The 17,513-nt window shown below is 35.7% G+C and overlaps 5 protein-coding genes across 15 annotated transcripts; 2 read left to right on the forward strand and 3 right to left on the reverse strand.

The window, feature by feature from the left end:
- Positions 1 to 5: 5 nt before the first annotated feature.
- Positions 6 to 3,714, reverse strand: LOC114877912 (chromosome transmission fidelity protein 18 homolog). The gene is made up of 11 exons (XM_029191053.2): positions 3,476 to 3,714; positions 3,136 to 3,405; positions 2,934 to 3,069; positions 2,663 to 2,852; positions 2,153 to 2,577; positions 1,821 to 2,063; positions 1,393 to 1,733; positions 1,071 to 1,312; positions 725 to 987; positions 418 to 658; positions 6 to 331 (listed from the first exon to the last, which is right to left on the reverse strand). The coding sequence occupies exons 1-11, from the start codon at positions 3,555 to 3,557 to the stop codon at positions 173 to 175; spliced, it is 2,592 nt and encodes an 863-aa protein (XP_029046886.1). The 5' UTR covers positions 3,558 to 3,714; the 3' UTR covers positions 6 to 172.
- A 421-nt stretch (positions 3,715 to 4,135) lies between these two features.
- Positions 4,136 to 6,089, forward strand: LOC114877918. 4 transcript variants are annotated; one of them, XM_029191067.2, is made up of 4 exons: positions 4,136 to 4,223; positions 4,390 to 5,155; positions 5,248 to 5,492; positions 5,563 to 6,089. In XM_029191067.2, exons 3-4 carry the CDS (start codon positions 5,260 to 5,262, stop codon positions 5,819 to 5,821), a joined length of 492 nt encoding a protein of 163 aa, XP_029046900.1. In that variant the 5' UTR covers positions 4,136 to 4,223; positions 4,390 to 5,155; positions 5,248 to 5,259; the 3' UTR covers positions 5,822 to 6,089. The 4 variants fall into 4 exon arrangements, with proteins under 4 accessions (XP_029046900.1, XP_029046901.1, XP_029046898.1 ...); XM_029191068.2 differs by having other exon boundaries at positions 4,202 to 4,284; XM_029191065.2 differs by having other exon boundaries at positions 4,205 to 4,307.
- Positions 6,090 to 7,323: 1,234 nt separating this feature from the next.
- Positions 7,324 to 10,404, forward strand: LOC114877913. Its single transcript, XM_029191054.2, has 6 exons — positions 7,324 to 7,516; positions 8,025 to 9,239; positions 9,303 to 9,489; positions 9,547 to 9,944; positions 10,003 to 10,214; positions 10,282 to 10,404. Exons 2-6 carry the CDS (start codon positions 8,125 to 8,127, stop codon positions 10,296 to 10,298), a joined length of 1,929 nt encoding a protein of 642 aa, XP_029046887.2. The 5' UTR covers positions 7,324 to 7,516; positions 8,025 to 8,124; the 3' UTR covers positions 10,299 to 10,404.
- A 15-nt stretch (positions 10,405 to 10,419) lies between these two features.
- On the reverse strand, positions 10,420 to 12,952 carry LOC114877914. 7 transcript variants are annotated; one of them, XM_029191058.2, is made up of 6 exons: positions 12,867 to 12,952; positions 11,551 to 12,729; positions 11,412 to 11,485; positions 11,247 to 11,351; positions 10,888 to 11,142; positions 10,420 to 10,822 (listed from the first exon to the last, which is right to left on the reverse strand). In XM_029191058.2, the coding sequence occupies exons 2-6, from the start codon at positions 12,310 to 12,312 to the stop codon at positions 10,567 to 10,569; spliced, it is 1,452 nt and encodes a 483-aa protein (XP_029046891.2). In that variant the 5' UTR covers positions 12,313 to 12,729; positions 12,867 to 12,952; the 3' UTR covers positions 10,420 to 10,566. The 7 variants fall into 7 exon arrangements, with proteins under 7 accessions (XP_029046891.2, XP_029046888.2, XP_029046889.2 ...); XM_029191055.2 differs by lacking the exon at positions 12,867 to 12,952 and having other exon boundaries at positions 11,551 to 12,340; positions 12,421 to 12,840; XM_029191056.2 differs by lacking the exon at positions 12,867 to 12,952 and having other exon boundaries at positions 11,551 to 12,361; positions 12,421 to 12,840.
- On the reverse strand, positions 12,928 to 15,849 carry LOC114877916 (peroxisomal membrane protein PMP34). Of its 2 annotated transcripts, none has more exons than XM_046285672.1 (9): positions 15,529 to 15,849; positions 15,037 to 15,197; positions 14,883 to 14,943; positions 14,245 to 14,311; positions 14,013 to 14,161; positions 13,818 to 13,931; positions 13,376 to 13,623; positions 13,225 to 13,292; positions 12,928 to 13,153 (listed from the first exon to the last, which is right to left on the reverse strand). In XM_046285672.1, exons 2-9 carry the CDS (start codon positions 15,106 to 15,108, stop codon positions 13,009 to 13,011), a joined length of 924 nt encoding a protein of 307 aa, XP_046141628.1. In that variant the 5' UTR covers positions 15,109 to 15,197; positions 15,529 to 15,849; the 3' UTR covers positions 12,928 to 13,008. The 2 variants fall into 2 exon arrangements, with proteins under 2 accessions (XP_046141628.1, XP_029046896.2); XM_029191063.2 differs by having other exon boundaries at positions 15,037 to 15,202.
- Positions 15,850 to 17,513: the final 1,664 nt, after the last annotated feature.

Raw genomic sequence — 17,513 nt, forward strand, 5'->3', positions numbered from 1 at the left:
TCTTTAGGGCCTCCTGAACACGTCCTTTAAATTTCTTTGTAATTTGTTCAGCAGGAACGAAAATAAACAGGTGAAAAATGGTTTCTGGAGATTTTTCTAGGGACTGTCGTAGTAATACCACCATCTTTTTATATCAAAATTTTTTTGTTCATTTATACATTATACATATAATTCAGAGGAAATCTTTCATTTTTACGAATCGGCGGACAGCATTGCTATAACCTTGTTTATATTTATACCATATAGGATACTTTTCCATTAGGATAGCGTTCGTCGTTTTTTGTTTATCTGGATTTACTTTAATGACTCTTCCAAAGAAATCCTTATATACCTACAATTTTATTAACATAAAACAGTATAAATGTTAAGCAGAATGACATAAAAAACAGATACTAACAATTACTTTTCGATACTTACGATTTCTTTTGTTTTCGTTTGTTCATCTATAGCGACTTTTGATCCTACAGGTTTTGTAGTAACATTCTGCTCTGAAATATTCTTGTTTTCATTTTGAGTAGAATTCGTTATAACTTTTATTGCATTTGCTGTTCGACGTAATCGTTCAGCATCCAACTCCTGTACAATTATCTGCTTGACTGAATATGCAAGTGAACGATGTTGTTTACATCCAGGAAAAATAGCAATTTCAAAAATATTGCTGAAAAAGATACATAGTTAAAATATGATTTTTCATTTGGTACTTCATAGCGTATTTGTAACGTACGGATCTAGCTTGTAGTTGTAAGTTCCATCAAGACTTCTTTCTTGTGTGAATGAAAGACCAAATTTAAGTAGAACATTTACTATTCGAGCAATATCATCTTTTTCTTTATTCGAATGTAAGTGTCCAGATATTGTTCGTAATCGTGGAGACAACAAATCGGGTAAAAAGGGGGCAATATCGACAGCTAACACTGTACTGTCGCAACCACTACTACGATGAACACTTGTTAGAATTCCTATACTTTTCTCCCTTTTTTGTTGCACCTATAAAATATACTATCTTTAATTTAAATTTATGGATTTTTATTGTGTTAATTTTTTTTCACTTTTATTCATTTGATACTTACTTCATAAACGATCGAAGGATAAGATAATCTAGCAGTCCTTGCTTTGGAAAAATATAAATGCCAAGTAACAAATGCATAATTTGTATAAGGCATAATAGACCAATTTTGAAGATGTCCAACGAATGAACAAATTTCATCATAAAATTGAAACCATTGTAAACATGTAGATATGTAATTCAACTTATCATTACAAACTTCTGGATAATTATGAAATATGCCTTGTGCTAGTTTTTCTGTTTCTCCTGAAACAAAGAAAAAAATATTATTAATATATTTGAAAGTTACATTATTAATTAAATCACAATTGTTTAAAAAATGTTACCTTGTTGTACAGTTTTTAATACAAGACGTACTCTTTCTGAAATCGGAAGTATTCCATTTTTGTTCACAGGTATTGTTAATATTTGTTTCCATGAATCAAACAGTCCCTTTCGACTGTCTTTTAATGCAAAAGATAAATTATCTCCTAAACGAATACCACCCATGTATTGTAGTGCTCCTAAACATGATCTAATGTCACAACCAGATATTTCCACTAATTTCATAAGAGCATGTGGATTTACTTTTAACTGTTCTCTTTGCGATATTTTCATTAATCTATCTGCTAGTCTTGCAAGACTTACTTCTGGTACAGGTATAATAAGAGCAATTGCTCTAAGAGCTCTATAACATGGAATTAATGTGAAGTAATTGTAATGTTTCTCTATAAAAATATACAAATTATGTATGTAAACCAAGCAAAAAATTTACCTTAATGAAGGTGTGTATGGTTCATTACAAATGCATATTACAGGACGATGACAAATATTTGATTTTTTATTACTTTTTGTTTTATCTTTTTTACTTTTTGTAGTTAATTTACCTTGTACAAACTTAATTAAAAGATCGATTGATGCGGCCGGCGCTCCATCAATCTCATCTAAAACTAGACAATTCGGCCGAGGATCATTTCCCATTACAGCTTTCATCTGTGTTGATGCAAGAAGAACTTGTCTAAATTTAATAATTTATATTTATAAAAATTAATAATATTAGCTGTATGCTTATCTTAATTCAAATTTTTTTCTGTCTACTTTTATTACCTAAAAGCATCTGGACTTCTTTCATCACTTGCATTAATTTCTACAACATTATAGCCGGCATGTTTAGCTGCTAAATGAGCTAAAGTAGTTTTCCCTAATCCAGGTGGTCCAGTAAGCAGTACTACTCTCCGAATAGGGAAACCATTACTATCTACTTCTTCAAAAACTTCATTTTTAATAAATTTTCTATTCCCAAATGTAGACTGTAATTTTTCCTTTTTGCTTGGAACATAATTTCGATTAAAAACCACTTTATCCCAAAGTTTTATCCAGTGTAACAAATGTCTGTTCACACTTTCATCTGAAAGTAATTCTATATAGCTTCTAGGTCTGTACTTATCAACCCACAATTCATCATTTTCATTAGTTTCAATGACAGAAATTTCGGAATTTTCACAACTGGCACGTTTAACATTTTCTATGATCTGAAAAATAATGTTAACGTTTTAGAAAAAGGAATTCAAAATAATCATATAGATTGATTGAAATATATGCAACCGAATTATTTACAATTTCTTCAGCTTCAGCTTTAAGTTGGCTGTATGGTACTGATAATAAATTGGAAATAGAAGTGTTATTTCTTTTAATTATGTTCTTTTCATCACTTTTTATTCTGACATATATACGCTGTGCATCATGTGGTCTAGTTACAGCTATGAAATTCCAGCGAGGAACTCTCAGAGATATAGATTCTCTTGTACTAAATAAAATCATTGAACATTAAATAAAAATGTTAAGCAAGTTTTAAATGCAATGTGTAATACCCTTTTCATTGACATACTCTTTAATATGATTTTTTTTCCCAGAAACTCCTCTACTAAATTCATGAAATTTTTCTCTAGCATCTAATACTGCTTTAATTACATCCTGAGGTTCATCCCATCGTGGTTTCTTTTCTTTTGGTTCTTCAAAGCCACCTGCAAATTATAATTATCAAAGTTATTTATGAGGTGAAAACATTTATATTTATATGAAATACGTACCAAACTCATTTGTTTCAAATATATCTGAAATGTCACCAAAAATTTCATCATAACACCGTTTTTTTGTATTGTCAATTTCAGCATTGCTATTGCATTCAATAATTTTACTGGTACTAGGTGTACACAAATTTCCTTGCGTATTATTAGGTATTGGAGTATTTAATTCTTTGGACACATTAGTTATGGAAGTATTTGATTCATTTTTCTGTGAAGATGTTTCCTGTACAGCTTTATTTCTTTTAGATTCTGCTAGTTTCTTTTCTTCAAGCTCTGAAACATATCAATTATTATTACATGGTATTGTCATTATACAAAGATATTAAGGTTAAGGCTTGTATACCTTCTATCTCTTTTAAAAGTTCATATTCATCCTCATGGACTAAATCAAATTCTTCATCAGGGTCAGGAAATTCAGAATCCATTCTTAATATTTAATTTTAAACATTCACAATTACCAAATATTTTAATATTCATCTAACGTTCTTTATACTCAATTCTTGTGAGTTTGTATCATGTTTATTATATGTTCCCGCCTAATTTTTTGCGGCAGTTTTAAAACGGTAATGCACTTAATAAATAAAAATCGCACATTGTCATATACTTCCAAATGATATATGTATATATATATTTCAACAAAGTCATTCATTAAGTACTGTAATAAAATCGCTAAAATGTTTTCTGCAGTTTCTTAGCCGTTTTGCATATTACCATCTTGTACTGCATGGTCTTTTCTCTTTTCTCATCGGGTATGCGTTTTGCATTCGAAATAACGTGTGCTTGTTTCAGAAACGGCGTTTGGAATAATAAACACCAGTTTAAGCATGCTTGATGTTTACAAAGAAACAGCTGCAACGAGGAATTTTTTATAAATTGTAACGTTAAAAGAATTTAATAGACGAATAAGTATAATATTTCAACAGAATCTGAAAAGTTTGTAAAGGAGCATGTGCTATTTTTGTCATACTTTAGATATAAAGTACATTTTTATTGGAGCGCGTACGTATATACCCATCTTCGCTGAATATATTTTCGGCGCGCGGAGGAACGCGTCAGTCTGTGCGTAACGTTGCACGAGTAAACTTGTGGGGGTAGGTTTTCTGTTTTGTTCGCAAATAATTATGTATGTTACTTGACAATCATTATTCGAACGTGTGTATTACTTTAATTAAACGGTGAAATATTATATTTGAAATTCCATGATATTAGATAATGTTTCAATTTCATTCTGAATTATTTACTCATGGTTACTTTCAGGGGTTAACTATCATTTTGGATTGCGCATGAATGATCAACCGACAAGTGCCGAAATAAAAAAGAATCGAACATTGTGGTTATAAAGAGTGTGTGGCTAACTCCTTTCCAAGAAGGTGTACGTTGCTTGTTCGCACGAGACGAGCCTCAGTCCGTTCGATTAAGGTAGTCAGTCACTGTGAATCCGGTTTCACAAAAGTTGCGATCAATAACTCATTGTTTCGGTCCTCTGAGCAATATGTCTTGATTGGGCATACGAATATACATAGTTCAAATGTCACGTGCGTTGACAAGCGAGAATTGAACCGATAACCAAATTTACAGCTCTTACTGCTCGATGTCTAAATGTTAATAATTGAAGTATTCGTACTAGAGCTGTTGATTTGAGATATCCGGTTGCCTGGATACCTATGAGATACCTGTGTAGACATAAACTATCCTGTTACCCAAATATCCATCAGGTACCCTAATAAATAAGATAGTCGAGATCTTGATTTGGAGGCCAATTATCTTCGACTAACATCGCTAATGAACTGAATGAACCGCAATTGAATATTGAACCATAAATATATTTATTATTTTCTTATCCATTAAAGAGACATTTTGTTAATTATATCTTTGGAGGAATTTACTCATCGAAAATATTAGCTACATAGGAGTGTCCACTGTTTACCGTTTCCTTTCTGATTTGTGGGAACTCCTTATGTACATACGATAACTTCGTCTGACGTCGGGTTAGATAATACTTCATAGATTAACCTCTGTTGCGGTAATAACTAAGAATATACATAAACCTATAATTTTACTTCGTTTACAGTATTTCAAAATCATTTTTGACACAAAGCTGCGTGTTCTCCACAGGCGGAATGAAGTATGCAGACCTCTTTATCGAAACAAGCAATCGGTTGCATCGGAAAGTGCACTTCCGGTCTGAATCCTGAAGAATTAGACCAGATCACGGATAATATAAATAAGACATTGGTGCATCCACAAGGAAGAGAAATTTTTAAGAAGTATTTAGTGCAACGAGACCTCAGGGATAATCTTGAGTGTTTAGAGCTGTACGAAACTTGCTGCGACTTTATCGACCAGGAAAAAAGTTGTTCGTGAGTAATCACCGTTGACTCAACTGATAAAATAACTAAAGTAAACAGTTCAAATTCAACCAATTTACAGACACTCGAAAAAGGAATCCTCCTTGGAGTCGTTAATTGAAAATGTCACACGAGTCAAGGAAATGGCGGAAGACTTGGATGGGGTGCCTCAGATAGATATGGCCCTTCTGGAGCGTTTCAACGAGGCTTTAAATAGTGACTCGAGAACAGCTTTACTTGGCGTTTTGGTGGATACCAGGGATCGTTCTCGGGATCATTTGAGACGCGCTCACGAAGGTTTCAAGAAATATGCGTCCGAGCCCTGTCCTATGACTAAATAAACGTCCCTTTTCTACGTTTCAACATTTTTTTACATAATCATTGTCGCAAGTACTATTATGACTTGTACAAATGTTAAACCATTTCTCTTGGTTTGTGTTGTTCATTTTTGAAATGCGACTTATAATGTTGCTTAAACCTGTAATAATTAACGTGCTGAGCACGTTGTACGTATCAGTGTATAAGTCCTGTGATGTTTAACAATCACCAATTTGTATTTATTTATATGATACACGTAATTTAATAAAAAAAAGAAGAATGTAAATCGAAGAGCGATTATTCACACTTCATATTTCACGTTTTCCTTAACGTTGCTCAATTAATTCAAAATGTATCAAACGAGCGTGGAAAATTCTTGCACGCGAAAAATTTCTATCTCAACGGAAGAATATGTGATGAAAATAAATGATATTCGCGATACCGTAAGTTCTTTAGAGGAAAGTTTAATGGTTTCACGAAGTTTGGAGGCGGAACGATGGCTTCTGTACTCGAACCTAAAGACAAAGAACAAAGTAGCGATTGATGATCTAAAGAAAGCGAATGACCACAATAAAAATATGTTAAGTACGAGTCACTATTCAAAATATAAACCAAAATAGAATTTTCCATTTATCAGAACGCAATCTGTAGATTTATTCAGGCAGAGCGTCACGGATATCCGTCTTGGAAGTCAAACTGTCTTACCAGAATCATTAAAGAGGGAGGTACAAAGAAATTGGCACCAAAAGTATGGTTCGAGTTAAAAATTAATCAATAACCGATTCAAAAAGAAAAATTCTATAAATAAGTTGCTTGTTAGGTACGACACGTTGTTAAAACAAAATGAACAATTAAAACAAGAAGTAATTACCAAGAATGCTGTAATTAAAGAAAAGGCACAAGAGGTATATTTGATATATCTATTGTGCCTTCAATGTTTCTTCAAAATCTACTAATTCCAGATTGATAATCTTCAACAGAAGCTATTGACTCTTGGTGACAGACTCGTCGAGCGTAACGAGGCCGTAGAAAACATTTGTAAAAAGTACTTGAACCTGAAGAAGCGAAAGGATGAGCAAGAAATCCTGCTACGAGGCTCTATTGAAACCCTGCAGGTTGAAATATTAAAGTACTTTAGGTGGTAGCATCTGTAAACAAGATAATAATCTTTAGGATGCACTAAAAGACAAGAATAGTGTAACTGGAAATAAAAGTGCTGAAATGTCTTTAATGCCCAGTAAAGATGCATTGTTGGCTCGAGAAAGACGACGCAGCGATCGTTTGGCTTACGAGAATTCTCTACTTAGAGTTCTTCTGCAGGAAGCAAAGCGTGGATATCAAGTCAGCGGAAGTAGCAGTGTCATTTCATTTGAAAAAACCACTTGAACCACCCTTACAGTTTTCGTGAGTTCCATCGAAGCGTTACCCTAAACATTAACAAGCAAAACATTCGCAAAGCCATACGATTGCAGATGTTCAGCGATGTTTAGCGACCTAAGGGGTCATGTCATCGAAAGTACATGCGTTGTTTAAAGATATTGTAATTATGCAACTAAAGTTAATAACCGGATAAAAGAGTCACGTTAAATTGGATTGGCATGGATCGATGCCAAGTGCTTCAGTATAAAAACCGCAACTCTGCTGAAAGTCGTCTTACTTGGTGCTGAACAGCACTGAGGCGAAGCCAGGGATGTGTCCGACTGCTATCAAACAATCATGTAAGTCGACTGCATTGACTTAATTTAACTCATAATTATAAAGATACACAGGGTGTTCGCAAGTTGATAAGAGGAAGTGAATTTAAGTAAAAGAGTAAGTTGAGAATGAAGAGTGACATTTTGCCGCACCACGGAGGCTTCGTTACGGATAAATCAATGTTGAAAGCTCATTGAAATTTCTATATGTTAAAAACACCGCCGCTTTAGAGGGAGGACGAGTGGCGTCATCTACGGTTTGGTGCTAAAAAGTGTGGCGCCTCTGGCGTTGACGAGGAGAACTAAACGTCTGCATAATTTTTGCGCACCCTATCGGCAGAATCAAAAAGTTCTTTTTTAGGTCCAAATAGTAGATGACGCCACGTGTATATCGAAATTTTTAAATATAAATGCGAGAAAATGTCACTACATTTTCAAATTACTTTTTTCATACAGACCATACTCTTTACGGTTGTGTTATTACTGAACTTGATCCCATCACTAATAATACTTAATTCTCTACTCTTTGCAGGTGCAACAATTCCGTACGATTGAAGACATAACGAAGATAGGAGTCGAGCGATCAGAGTAACTTCCCTCTAATCATTCAAGCGGTGTAAAATTAATTAAACATGTCGAAAATATATCAAGTACTTCTCACATTTTACACGATTCTTTTTTCTCCGTTAATTGTTTTACTGTTAGCGTGTTCGTATTTGTACCGTCGCATAGTTAATGTCATTTTAAGGATACAATTGAAGGAGAAATTCGCGGGTTTCCTCAATGGAACTGACTGCGTTTGGGCCATAGAGGAACCATCAGCTCTTTCTGTGAACAACATACTTCTAATCATAGAGAAGGATGCTCGACATTCGAATTTAAACTTCTTGGAAAGCTTTCGACAGATGGCTAAGACTCGCATACTGAGCTCCCCTTTGGAGAAGCTGTTCTGCAGAAGAAAACAGAAATACGGTTATTACTATTGGGAGAGGTGCGATGAAATCGATCTGAAGAAACGAGTCAGATGGTTGGAATATGAACGGACGAGCTGCGATGGATCCTGCGATAATATTTACAGCGGCCATCTGAAAAGAGTTCTGTGGAATGTCTGCAATCAACCTCTACCAGAGAACCATACTGCTTCATGGGAGATCTTGATCGGTAAATGTTGTCCCAGGTCCAGTTACCATTATCTCCGACGAATGGAGGAACGAATAACGAGCAAGATCAAAATTCCCGTATTATTCCGGGTCCATCACTCCTTGGGCGATGGAATGTCTCTGTTGAAATTGTTCCGGGAAGCCATCATCGACAAAGAACCGATTCAAGAAACCTATTTGCAATTAGAGAGCGCCAGTTTCATGCCAATGAGCGATGAAACGAAGAAGCCTAATATAACAACGATTCCTTTGAAAGCCTACTTGAACGGAGACAAAAGTTTGCAGTGTTCCTTTCAGAAAGATATCGTCTCCGCATCTATGCCGTTCATTCATTTCGGAGTAGCCTGGCAGTTTGTTAAATCTTCGAGGGAGCGAATGGACGTTGCAGTAAAACGTTTTCAAAACATCACTGTAGAGGATTTGAAACGAGAAACGAAGGCATTTGTGAAAAAACATGTTGATAATTTGAGAGTTCTTTTCCTGAAGGTTGTTTGCAAGAAGGTGAAGAAATGTTTAAGAATGACAAGGATCATTATTGATGCTCCTGCTTGTTTGATTCAACAAGCTTTCCGCAGCATGGACAAGAGGTTTGTTCATTCTTCCTCGTCGTTTCTATTTCTATTTTATATTTACCACCATTTTGATCTTAGCGCGCTTCATGGAGCACAATTGTCGGGTGAAAAATTGGTCTCCTACTGGCTGGAAGACGATTTCAAGAACACCGTCGATCAGAAATTGTTCACGAAGATTCAGAACATCAAAATTATAACAGGCGCCAGATTTGGAGACGTGATACTGGCAGCTTTATCCGTCAGCTTACACAAATACTTTCTTCGTGTAAGTGATTATGAATTTCGCAAAATGTTTTTTGTTAATTAATCTTGAATTACATAGATGAACGAACCGATGCCGAGTAAAATAAGCGTCGTTCTTCCGATGAAGATAGAAGAGTGGAGCGAAAATCTTCCGCTGCAAAATAATTTCTCGGTCGGTGTGTTGCCTCTCTGCGTTTCACAGATAAATGGCGAACAGCTTCCGGATCCGGCTGAAAATTCTCAGATCCTGGAACGTCTGGAGGATATTAAAAAGGCGAACGACGAGCTGAGAAACAGTCTCGATTACACGGTCAATTTTTTGGTGATGAAGTACCTTTCTGCTTTATTGCCAGATAAATTTTTGCGACCGATCCTGAAGAGCCACAGTACTATGGTGTTTAGCAATTTAGTTGGTCCAAGGGAAGTGAAGCTTTTAGGGCATTCTTTAAAGAATATCGTCTTCTGGATACCGAATAGGTAATTTTTTAATTTTCTGCAATATTTTTGTATCTCTCTGATATGGTGTCATTTTTAGGAGCTTTACAGGAATTGGATTTTCATTGTTAACTTATCGAGGCTATTTGCATCTGTCTTTGATCGCCGATAAGGTATTGATACAGAACGAGAAAGCACTTACGAGAATATTGGAAAATACTGTCAGCGAGATTGATAATCTTTATGATAGATTAACTTTGTCATTCTTCTCGAAGAAACTCCATAGAAGCATGTCAACACCCATGAAAAAGGGTGAGTTTCTGAAAAGACTGATGAATCTACTAAAAATGATATTTCAATTAATTTTGTATATTTTCAGGGGTCGGTGTGTTGTAAAATTGTGGAGGAATCATGTGTGAAATCATGTACATTTTCAAATTTAATTATTATTTTCTTTTGTAAAAAAGATTTGTCACTGAAAAATGTAATATTTTTTTGTAAATAGTTGCTTGATCGGTTTCATATTCTCATGTTTTATATTTTTACTATGTATAATTATAAATATATTTTCTTCAATACGTATATGTACATGTGTTCTAAGAATATATGGTATAATTTCCAGTAAAAGGAAATAACAAGTTATAAAACGTCGAACTGAATTTCTTCAACGATTTGTTTTCAAAAACAAATAAGGCCAAAAGACGATATCAAAAAGGGTGTTTAAAAAGGAGAAACTCGTTCGTCGAGTGGAAATTTTCGGTGATGTGTTTATTATCGAGCTAGTTTTAACCTGCTGGATCAAAGGAACCTTCGCTTTCAATCGATTCCTTTTCTTCTTTTTATCGTTTTCATCGTTGTCATCGGAGGAGGCGTCCACGTCTTCCGTACTCGTATCAAGATACTTCCGGTGTTTCAATGGCCTATCGTAAAATTATTTAATGAAAATCAAATAACGAGAAACATTTCAAGTTAAGCTCGTTCCAACCATCTTTTCTTCCTGCTTTCGTCCGGGGATGTACTCTTCAAGTCACTGTCGTCCTCTTGTCGACTGCTCGAAGGAAGTTGGTGATTACTGCACGATTTACATGGACAATTTAATTTCAGAGATCGTAAGATCGTCGCAACGCGTCGATCATTGATCTTGCTAATAGCTGGAGAATCATCCGTCGAGGTCAATCCACGATCGTCTTCAGTTTCTTCTTCCGCTTTTCTTGCCGAACTTTCTTCTTTGTTCCACATACTGGATAACAGAAAAGCCTTTTAAATAAATTAGAAGTGAGCGCACCCTTAAAATAAATTAATTTTTTCTTCAGTTCATGTGCTATCCCCATCACGAGTACTAACTTTGCAACATTTTGAAATTCTTCGAAGCGAACCACGTCATGTTCGCAGCTTCTTCCCTGAATTTTGTTAGCTATCCTTTCTACCTCTCTTTCTAATACTTCAACACTATAATAATTATAACATTAATGATTTTGCTGTGGGATTAATGAATTTCTTTTAACGCACTTGGGAGCACAATTGATCGATGTACAATTCAAGCACGTCGAATTCTTCACTTTGTTACCTGTCTTCTTTGTCTGCTGCGCAAACGGTTAATTATACTTTCATTTCTAACCGCAGTTTTAATTATTATCATTTTAAGTACCGAGTGAAGTTCTTGAACCGGGAAAGCTGTGGTCTTAGCGCGTGGAATTTTGCTGCTCTTGCCTTGAAGAACCGGAGACTTTGCTGTGACACTGTCGCAATCGTCTTGTATCTCGTGTTTTTCTTTCCTTCCCGTGATTTGGTTATCACCGATGCTCTCGATCGTCTCATTCCCGTCTTTGTAAACATTTTTCGCATCTTTCTGCGCAAAGAGTATTCCGTTTGTTATCTTTACAGTGTAGAAGAATCGTTTGCGATAGAATTCGAAGCGAAATAAAAATGAAATGTCAATGAAATTTGAAGATAAGTCGGAGGAACACACCTTCCGGTAAACCAACGAATCGTCAATATTTGTACCGTTATCGGTAACATTCTCTTTCTCAAGAACATCTGTTTCTTCTTCGGAAACGTCAGAAGAGGCAATCGGTTTTTTCGTATACCTTCGGTCAGGAACCTTTGCGTGCCTTTGGATAACCGACCTCGGCCTGAATGTCTGAGGTCTTTTCTGAAAATTCTTCCTTGACATAATTCGGCATCTTAGGCGAGTCTTTAGGGCTCTCTTTTTAAGCGGAACTCCACTAACCATCGCGCCACGGCCAGCTTTCTTAAAATTCAGGAAATCCGGTACGTCCGGCTGACTAACCGCAGCGTCATAATCGTAAGTTATCGCTGGCTTTGGCGCACGATTTGGCTGATTCACTCGCGGAGTTGGGAATCGTTTGATCGTCGCCTCGTGGACACCGCGTTGAGATCTTGCGCTCATCCTTTCGTCGACATGACTAACATTCCGTCTGAGAACAGTTTCTTTAGCACTATAATTACAAGTAATTAATATCGAGAATTATTTTTTTTTAACAACATAGAAACCTACACGGGTATCAGAGACTCGCTTGAGACAGGTTCCAGTTGTTTCTTCGAGTTTCTGCGAGGCTTCAGTTTCTTCCAGAACTTCAAGATCGCCTTCGTGGATTTGTGCTCGATCTTCTTCGAAGCGAAATTGTTCCGATCGACGGAGTTTACGCGTTCGGTTGGCTTATCGTTCCATGTTGAGTTCACTTTTCGCAGCTGCGGAACAGGCGATGCGGCGTCGTTGGACTTGAGGTTGTACTGAGACTGAAACCGGAGGCGCGTTTTCTTGAGATTCGCCAGTATTCCCGATGCTTTGGTTCACATTTTCCAACTATAAGCGAAACATATTTGTCTCCTTTGCAGTTTGACGCTTTTGGTTAAACAAATGAGATTCGCGAGATACTTCAACGCTAATTTGTCAACAATTCGAGAGGACGTAAATTATGAATAATTTAATTTAATTCCCACCTTTTTCATTTATTCACATCTGCAAGGTGTATTACATTAAATAAAATACTCGGTCGCGATATAAATTACACATCTTTATGTATTATTCTATCACAATAAATAGCACTTTGTTGAATAATACTGTTCAATGCGTAAGAGGTTACTATCTTAATATTGGTCTATGTAACAAAATGCGAAAAACGAATCTTGAAATTTTCTCGTACGCCAGAAACATCAACGCCGCTGTTAGAATAGTTTGTAATAGTTTCGCTTCCATTCCCTTGTACAATGCCCCTATTCCTTGTTTCCTATGGAAACAAATTTCTATTGTATCCTATAGCATTCTAAATATATCATAAAAGATAAAGATCATGCTTACTTTAATATATAAAATATAATTTCCAAAGTACCAGCGTCTGGGGGTAGATTAGGATACTTATAACCATGCTGAAAATAAATAAACAACGTTTAAATCATATCATACGATTAGCCTTAAAAAATCAGCCTAATCAGTTTATCTATTTACGTACTCTTAATTTTGTTTGGACTAACTGTATCGGATAAGTGAGCGCAGTCGAAATCGCCTTCGCTACAGCGCCGATAGCAAAGAACATCCATGCAGGCGGTTGTGAATTACGTAAAGAGGCGGTAACCTTCCTTTTAAGAGTCTCGTATGTCATAAATTGAATAGCTGGATTTGTGACTAACATCAGACTTGGTAATGTACCCGACCAAAGTTTACTGAGCCCCTCGTATTTCCATATATGCATAAGACCATCTGAAAGGAAGACACTCGCTTGAACTTTCAAAGATTTATCCATTAAATACAATATTGATTGGTGACATTAGAATCGAATTAATGAACATCAATACTGCTTATTGCTTGATCTGTGTGCAGAATCAATTTGAACAATTAGTGATAAGCTAACGAATATCACATTATAATTTCATACTTTGGACTTTGAGACGTACCGTATAATGTGTTATATTCGTTATTGTTTCTTTCTTGAACCTGTCCGACACCTCTCATCTTCAATCTTGTATTTACCACCCATAACGGTGTCGTCGATAGAACGTTAATTACACCTAAAAAATTCAGATTAAATCTTGATAATTCGTTTAATTATTAAACAATTTCCATAGCAAGAAGATGTACCGCTTAATTACCTGCGATCGATGCAAACAGCAAATCATTACCTGCTGTTTGATTTCTCCTAGCTCTGAGCATCTTCAAACCGTGGAATGTGTAAAAGTAAACGAAGTTACTGGCACATAGACTTTGAAGAACAGGCACCATTCCTCTGTACAAAGTACATCTAAAGGAAAGAGAAAAGTGTGTACTAAATTCTTCCATCATTTTCTTACAAGAATTTATATTCGTTTAGAAAATAAAACATACACTCCTTCCTTATCGATCAACTCACGGATTGTTGCAAGTGTACTTTTCGATTGACGATCTTCTTCCACTAAATAGGAAAAAAAGAGATTGTTGGTCATAAAATTAAACAAAAAGAGTAACCATGTAAATATTTATTAAACGTCCTTAAATTCTTGAAAAGTGTATAAGTATGTTTGTAAAATTTAATTTGCATTAACCCTCTATTACATTCCGTTCTTAATTGGGAACTTAAATTTCAAATGTTCTATAGTAAATTAAGTAGACAATACTGAAGACTCTGAGTTGGTTCCAAGTGGGAACATTGCGCAATTTTCTAATAAAACTTTATTATTTATTTGATGGCCACACTCATTTTTAAGTAGACTAACAGCCGTATATATTTTTTTCAACTCTGTTATATATTTTTTTACTAACATTGATTTAAAAAAAATAAAAAAACATGTATGCGCGCGCCTACGTAATACATTTTATCACACGATGGCGTGAAAGTTAATCTAATTTTTTGTTCATACACGCTTGTATGTATTCTAATCCGTCATCCTAAACGTGACGATTGATTATTGTTCAATTGAAACAGATCGATACACATATGTATATGTATACAACGCATTCTTCATTTTTATTGAATGTTTACTCACGTTGTAATCGACTTCGCACTGTATCCAAAGGAAAGAACGTTGCCATAGCAACGACGCTACCCTGTGAGATAGATATAATGAATGAAAACTAATTCGCGAATTACCAGTGATTTAATTTGTTTTTTTGAGGTTTCTGCGAGCTGTGATTACTTACCGCAGCTCCGGATATCGCATGCACCAGGGTTTCGTAGGTAAAGATACCTGTGTTCTGCGCTCCGCCGCCCATTTTGTCCGGGAAATTAGTATTCGAAACTTAAGAATTATTGCGCAATACTATTCGTTCAAGTCGCATTACTTGGATCACATTACCGATAACTGTCCTATAAACACGTATATCTGTTTATAAATCTTAGTTTTTAGAATGATTTCATTGCAACACAATTATCGTAATCATACGTTACGTATACAAGATAAACGACTTCAAATTCAAACTTCGACTCAGCGATATCGATGTATTGAAATGATCGATATATATTTTTGAAATTTATTTTTTTAAATCATTGAAATTGAACTAAATACAATTGCGTCGATAAAAATACTTCACTGTCGATAAATGTAACTCAAAGGTAATTGAACTACCGGAAGAATTGTGTTAATTGAGCAAGTTTCGAAATAGTAGCTACAAGGAATTACGGATGTTACTTACTCTCGTAAAACCCCGCGCTACGTACGAGTACCTCGTCGATTCGACCACGTCTTGATTCGACGAGCGACACTCTGTCACTGACGAGGAAAGATTAAAGACAGTCACTCATAAAAGTGAAACCCACGTGCTGACTGTTTAACTCCGTTACGCCAGAATGGCCTTCGCGCGCGATCGTTTCGTTCTACATCCTCCTTTTACCGCTCGCATACGAGTATTTTCGATCACGAGCCCGACGAATGACGCGACGCGATTCGTGGCTCCTGAACTAAGTTCGAGAGAAAATTTTAGGTCGATTCATCGTGCTCGAGACGCGCCCGATAAAATTACCTCTATCATGGCGGAGCGCCCAACGGATAATACGCTTGCGCGCTTTTCCAAGTTTGCGGTTACATCGATCACTCGAGAGGTCGATAGTGTAGCTCCACGTGCGCATCGCGAGCATGCGCCTCTACAAATTTTATACCTGAGAGTATTCCGTTTGAATTTACGATTTGTAATTGACAATTTATAAGCAAAATAAGCTAAAACAAAAGAAATATCTTACTCTGTTTTCAGTTGTACGTTGTAAATTTTTATGAAACTGTCGATAAAATGTAATCTAATCAGTCTCATAAATGAGAAAAGTGAAGAGATAAGAATATGATAAAAGAGTATTATGCGTATTTTACATCGTTTAAAATCCATTAGGAAATTTACAACTCATTAAATAAATATGATGAGAATGCTAAGACGTACATGTTACTGCCTGACAAAGTTATAAAATCGTCGATATGTTTATCGTATTCAAATTAAAATAAAATATTCCATTGTATTTTTAAAATATGGGGTTATTGTTATGCCAATTTGAAAATAGAAATGTAAATTTTATTCAGCAAAACATACGGGGTCCTGACAAACGATGCCTTAATATTAGCGATCAGCATGACCGCTAAACAAAAATTTCGGTTGTTACGAACCCAAAATTATAAATTGCTCCCGAGGAATCCATGCCTTGTTCCCAAAACGCGGCAACAAAACGATAATTCACCCGCTTCCCGGCGCATTACCGGTCTGTACAGAAGCGGAGGATTTTCATCCGGCGAACGTTCATCGGGCGAAATTTCGCAGCTCGTTCGCGGTTATCGTCGGCGTTGTACAAGATATCTCCTATTTTATATCACCGCTGGGAATTCTCAGGGCAAGGGTTCGTTAGAGCAACGGACTGATCTCGAATTACCATCCGTTAAAACGGAATTTTCCATTTCTGTTTCACCGTGTCGAACCCCCTGAGTCTTCACCCAACGATCGCATATAAAGTAATTTTCATCTTCTCATCCATTTTTTTTCGTATCTCTAATAATTCAAGAAACATCTTTATATAAACCACTGTATTTTGCAATTCATAACAAACGTGGGATGATGCTAGGAACATTATACGGTACAATGTGAATTCATTACCATCGTCGAGGGATTGCGTTCTGCACGCAAATCACGAATAATAAAGTTCAATTCCTCGATCTCGTTAATTTATAAACGTCTATTCTATGATGAATCATGCTGGCTAATAAATAAAAATACGAGGTGAATGTACGAGCATCGAGATTGCGAGGAACAATAGGTAGCGCGTTCTATTCAGAGGTGACTCGGTTCCTTTAATTCAGGGGTCACCAATCTTTTTGAGGAACGTCCCGGATTGGAATTTTTAAAAACATGGGGTCGGATGAAAAGTATTCTTATTAAAATCTTATTAAAGCATTAATTTATATTGCATGTGTAAACAAATATAGTTTATATTGGAATTTATAATGAAAAATATCTATTAAAATGTATGTCTTATACCAAATCACAATAGAACAATAGAAGAATCGTTTGTCGTGTATTTACAAGCAAATCATATAATTTTATAAAATTAATATTTCTTATATAAAATATTTATAAATAAAAGTCGGAGGCCGGATGAAAATCTTTGGAGGGCCGTAGTTGCTTTGGTGACCGTTGCTTTGATT

The sequence above is a fragment of the Osmia bicornis genome, chromosome 5 (assembly GCF_907164935.1).
Source record: "Osmia bicornis bicornis chromosome 5, iOsmBic2.1, whole genome shotgun sequence".
Lineage (NCBI taxonomy): Eukaryota > Metazoa > Arthropoda > Insecta > Hymenoptera > Megachilidae > Osmia > Osmia bicornis.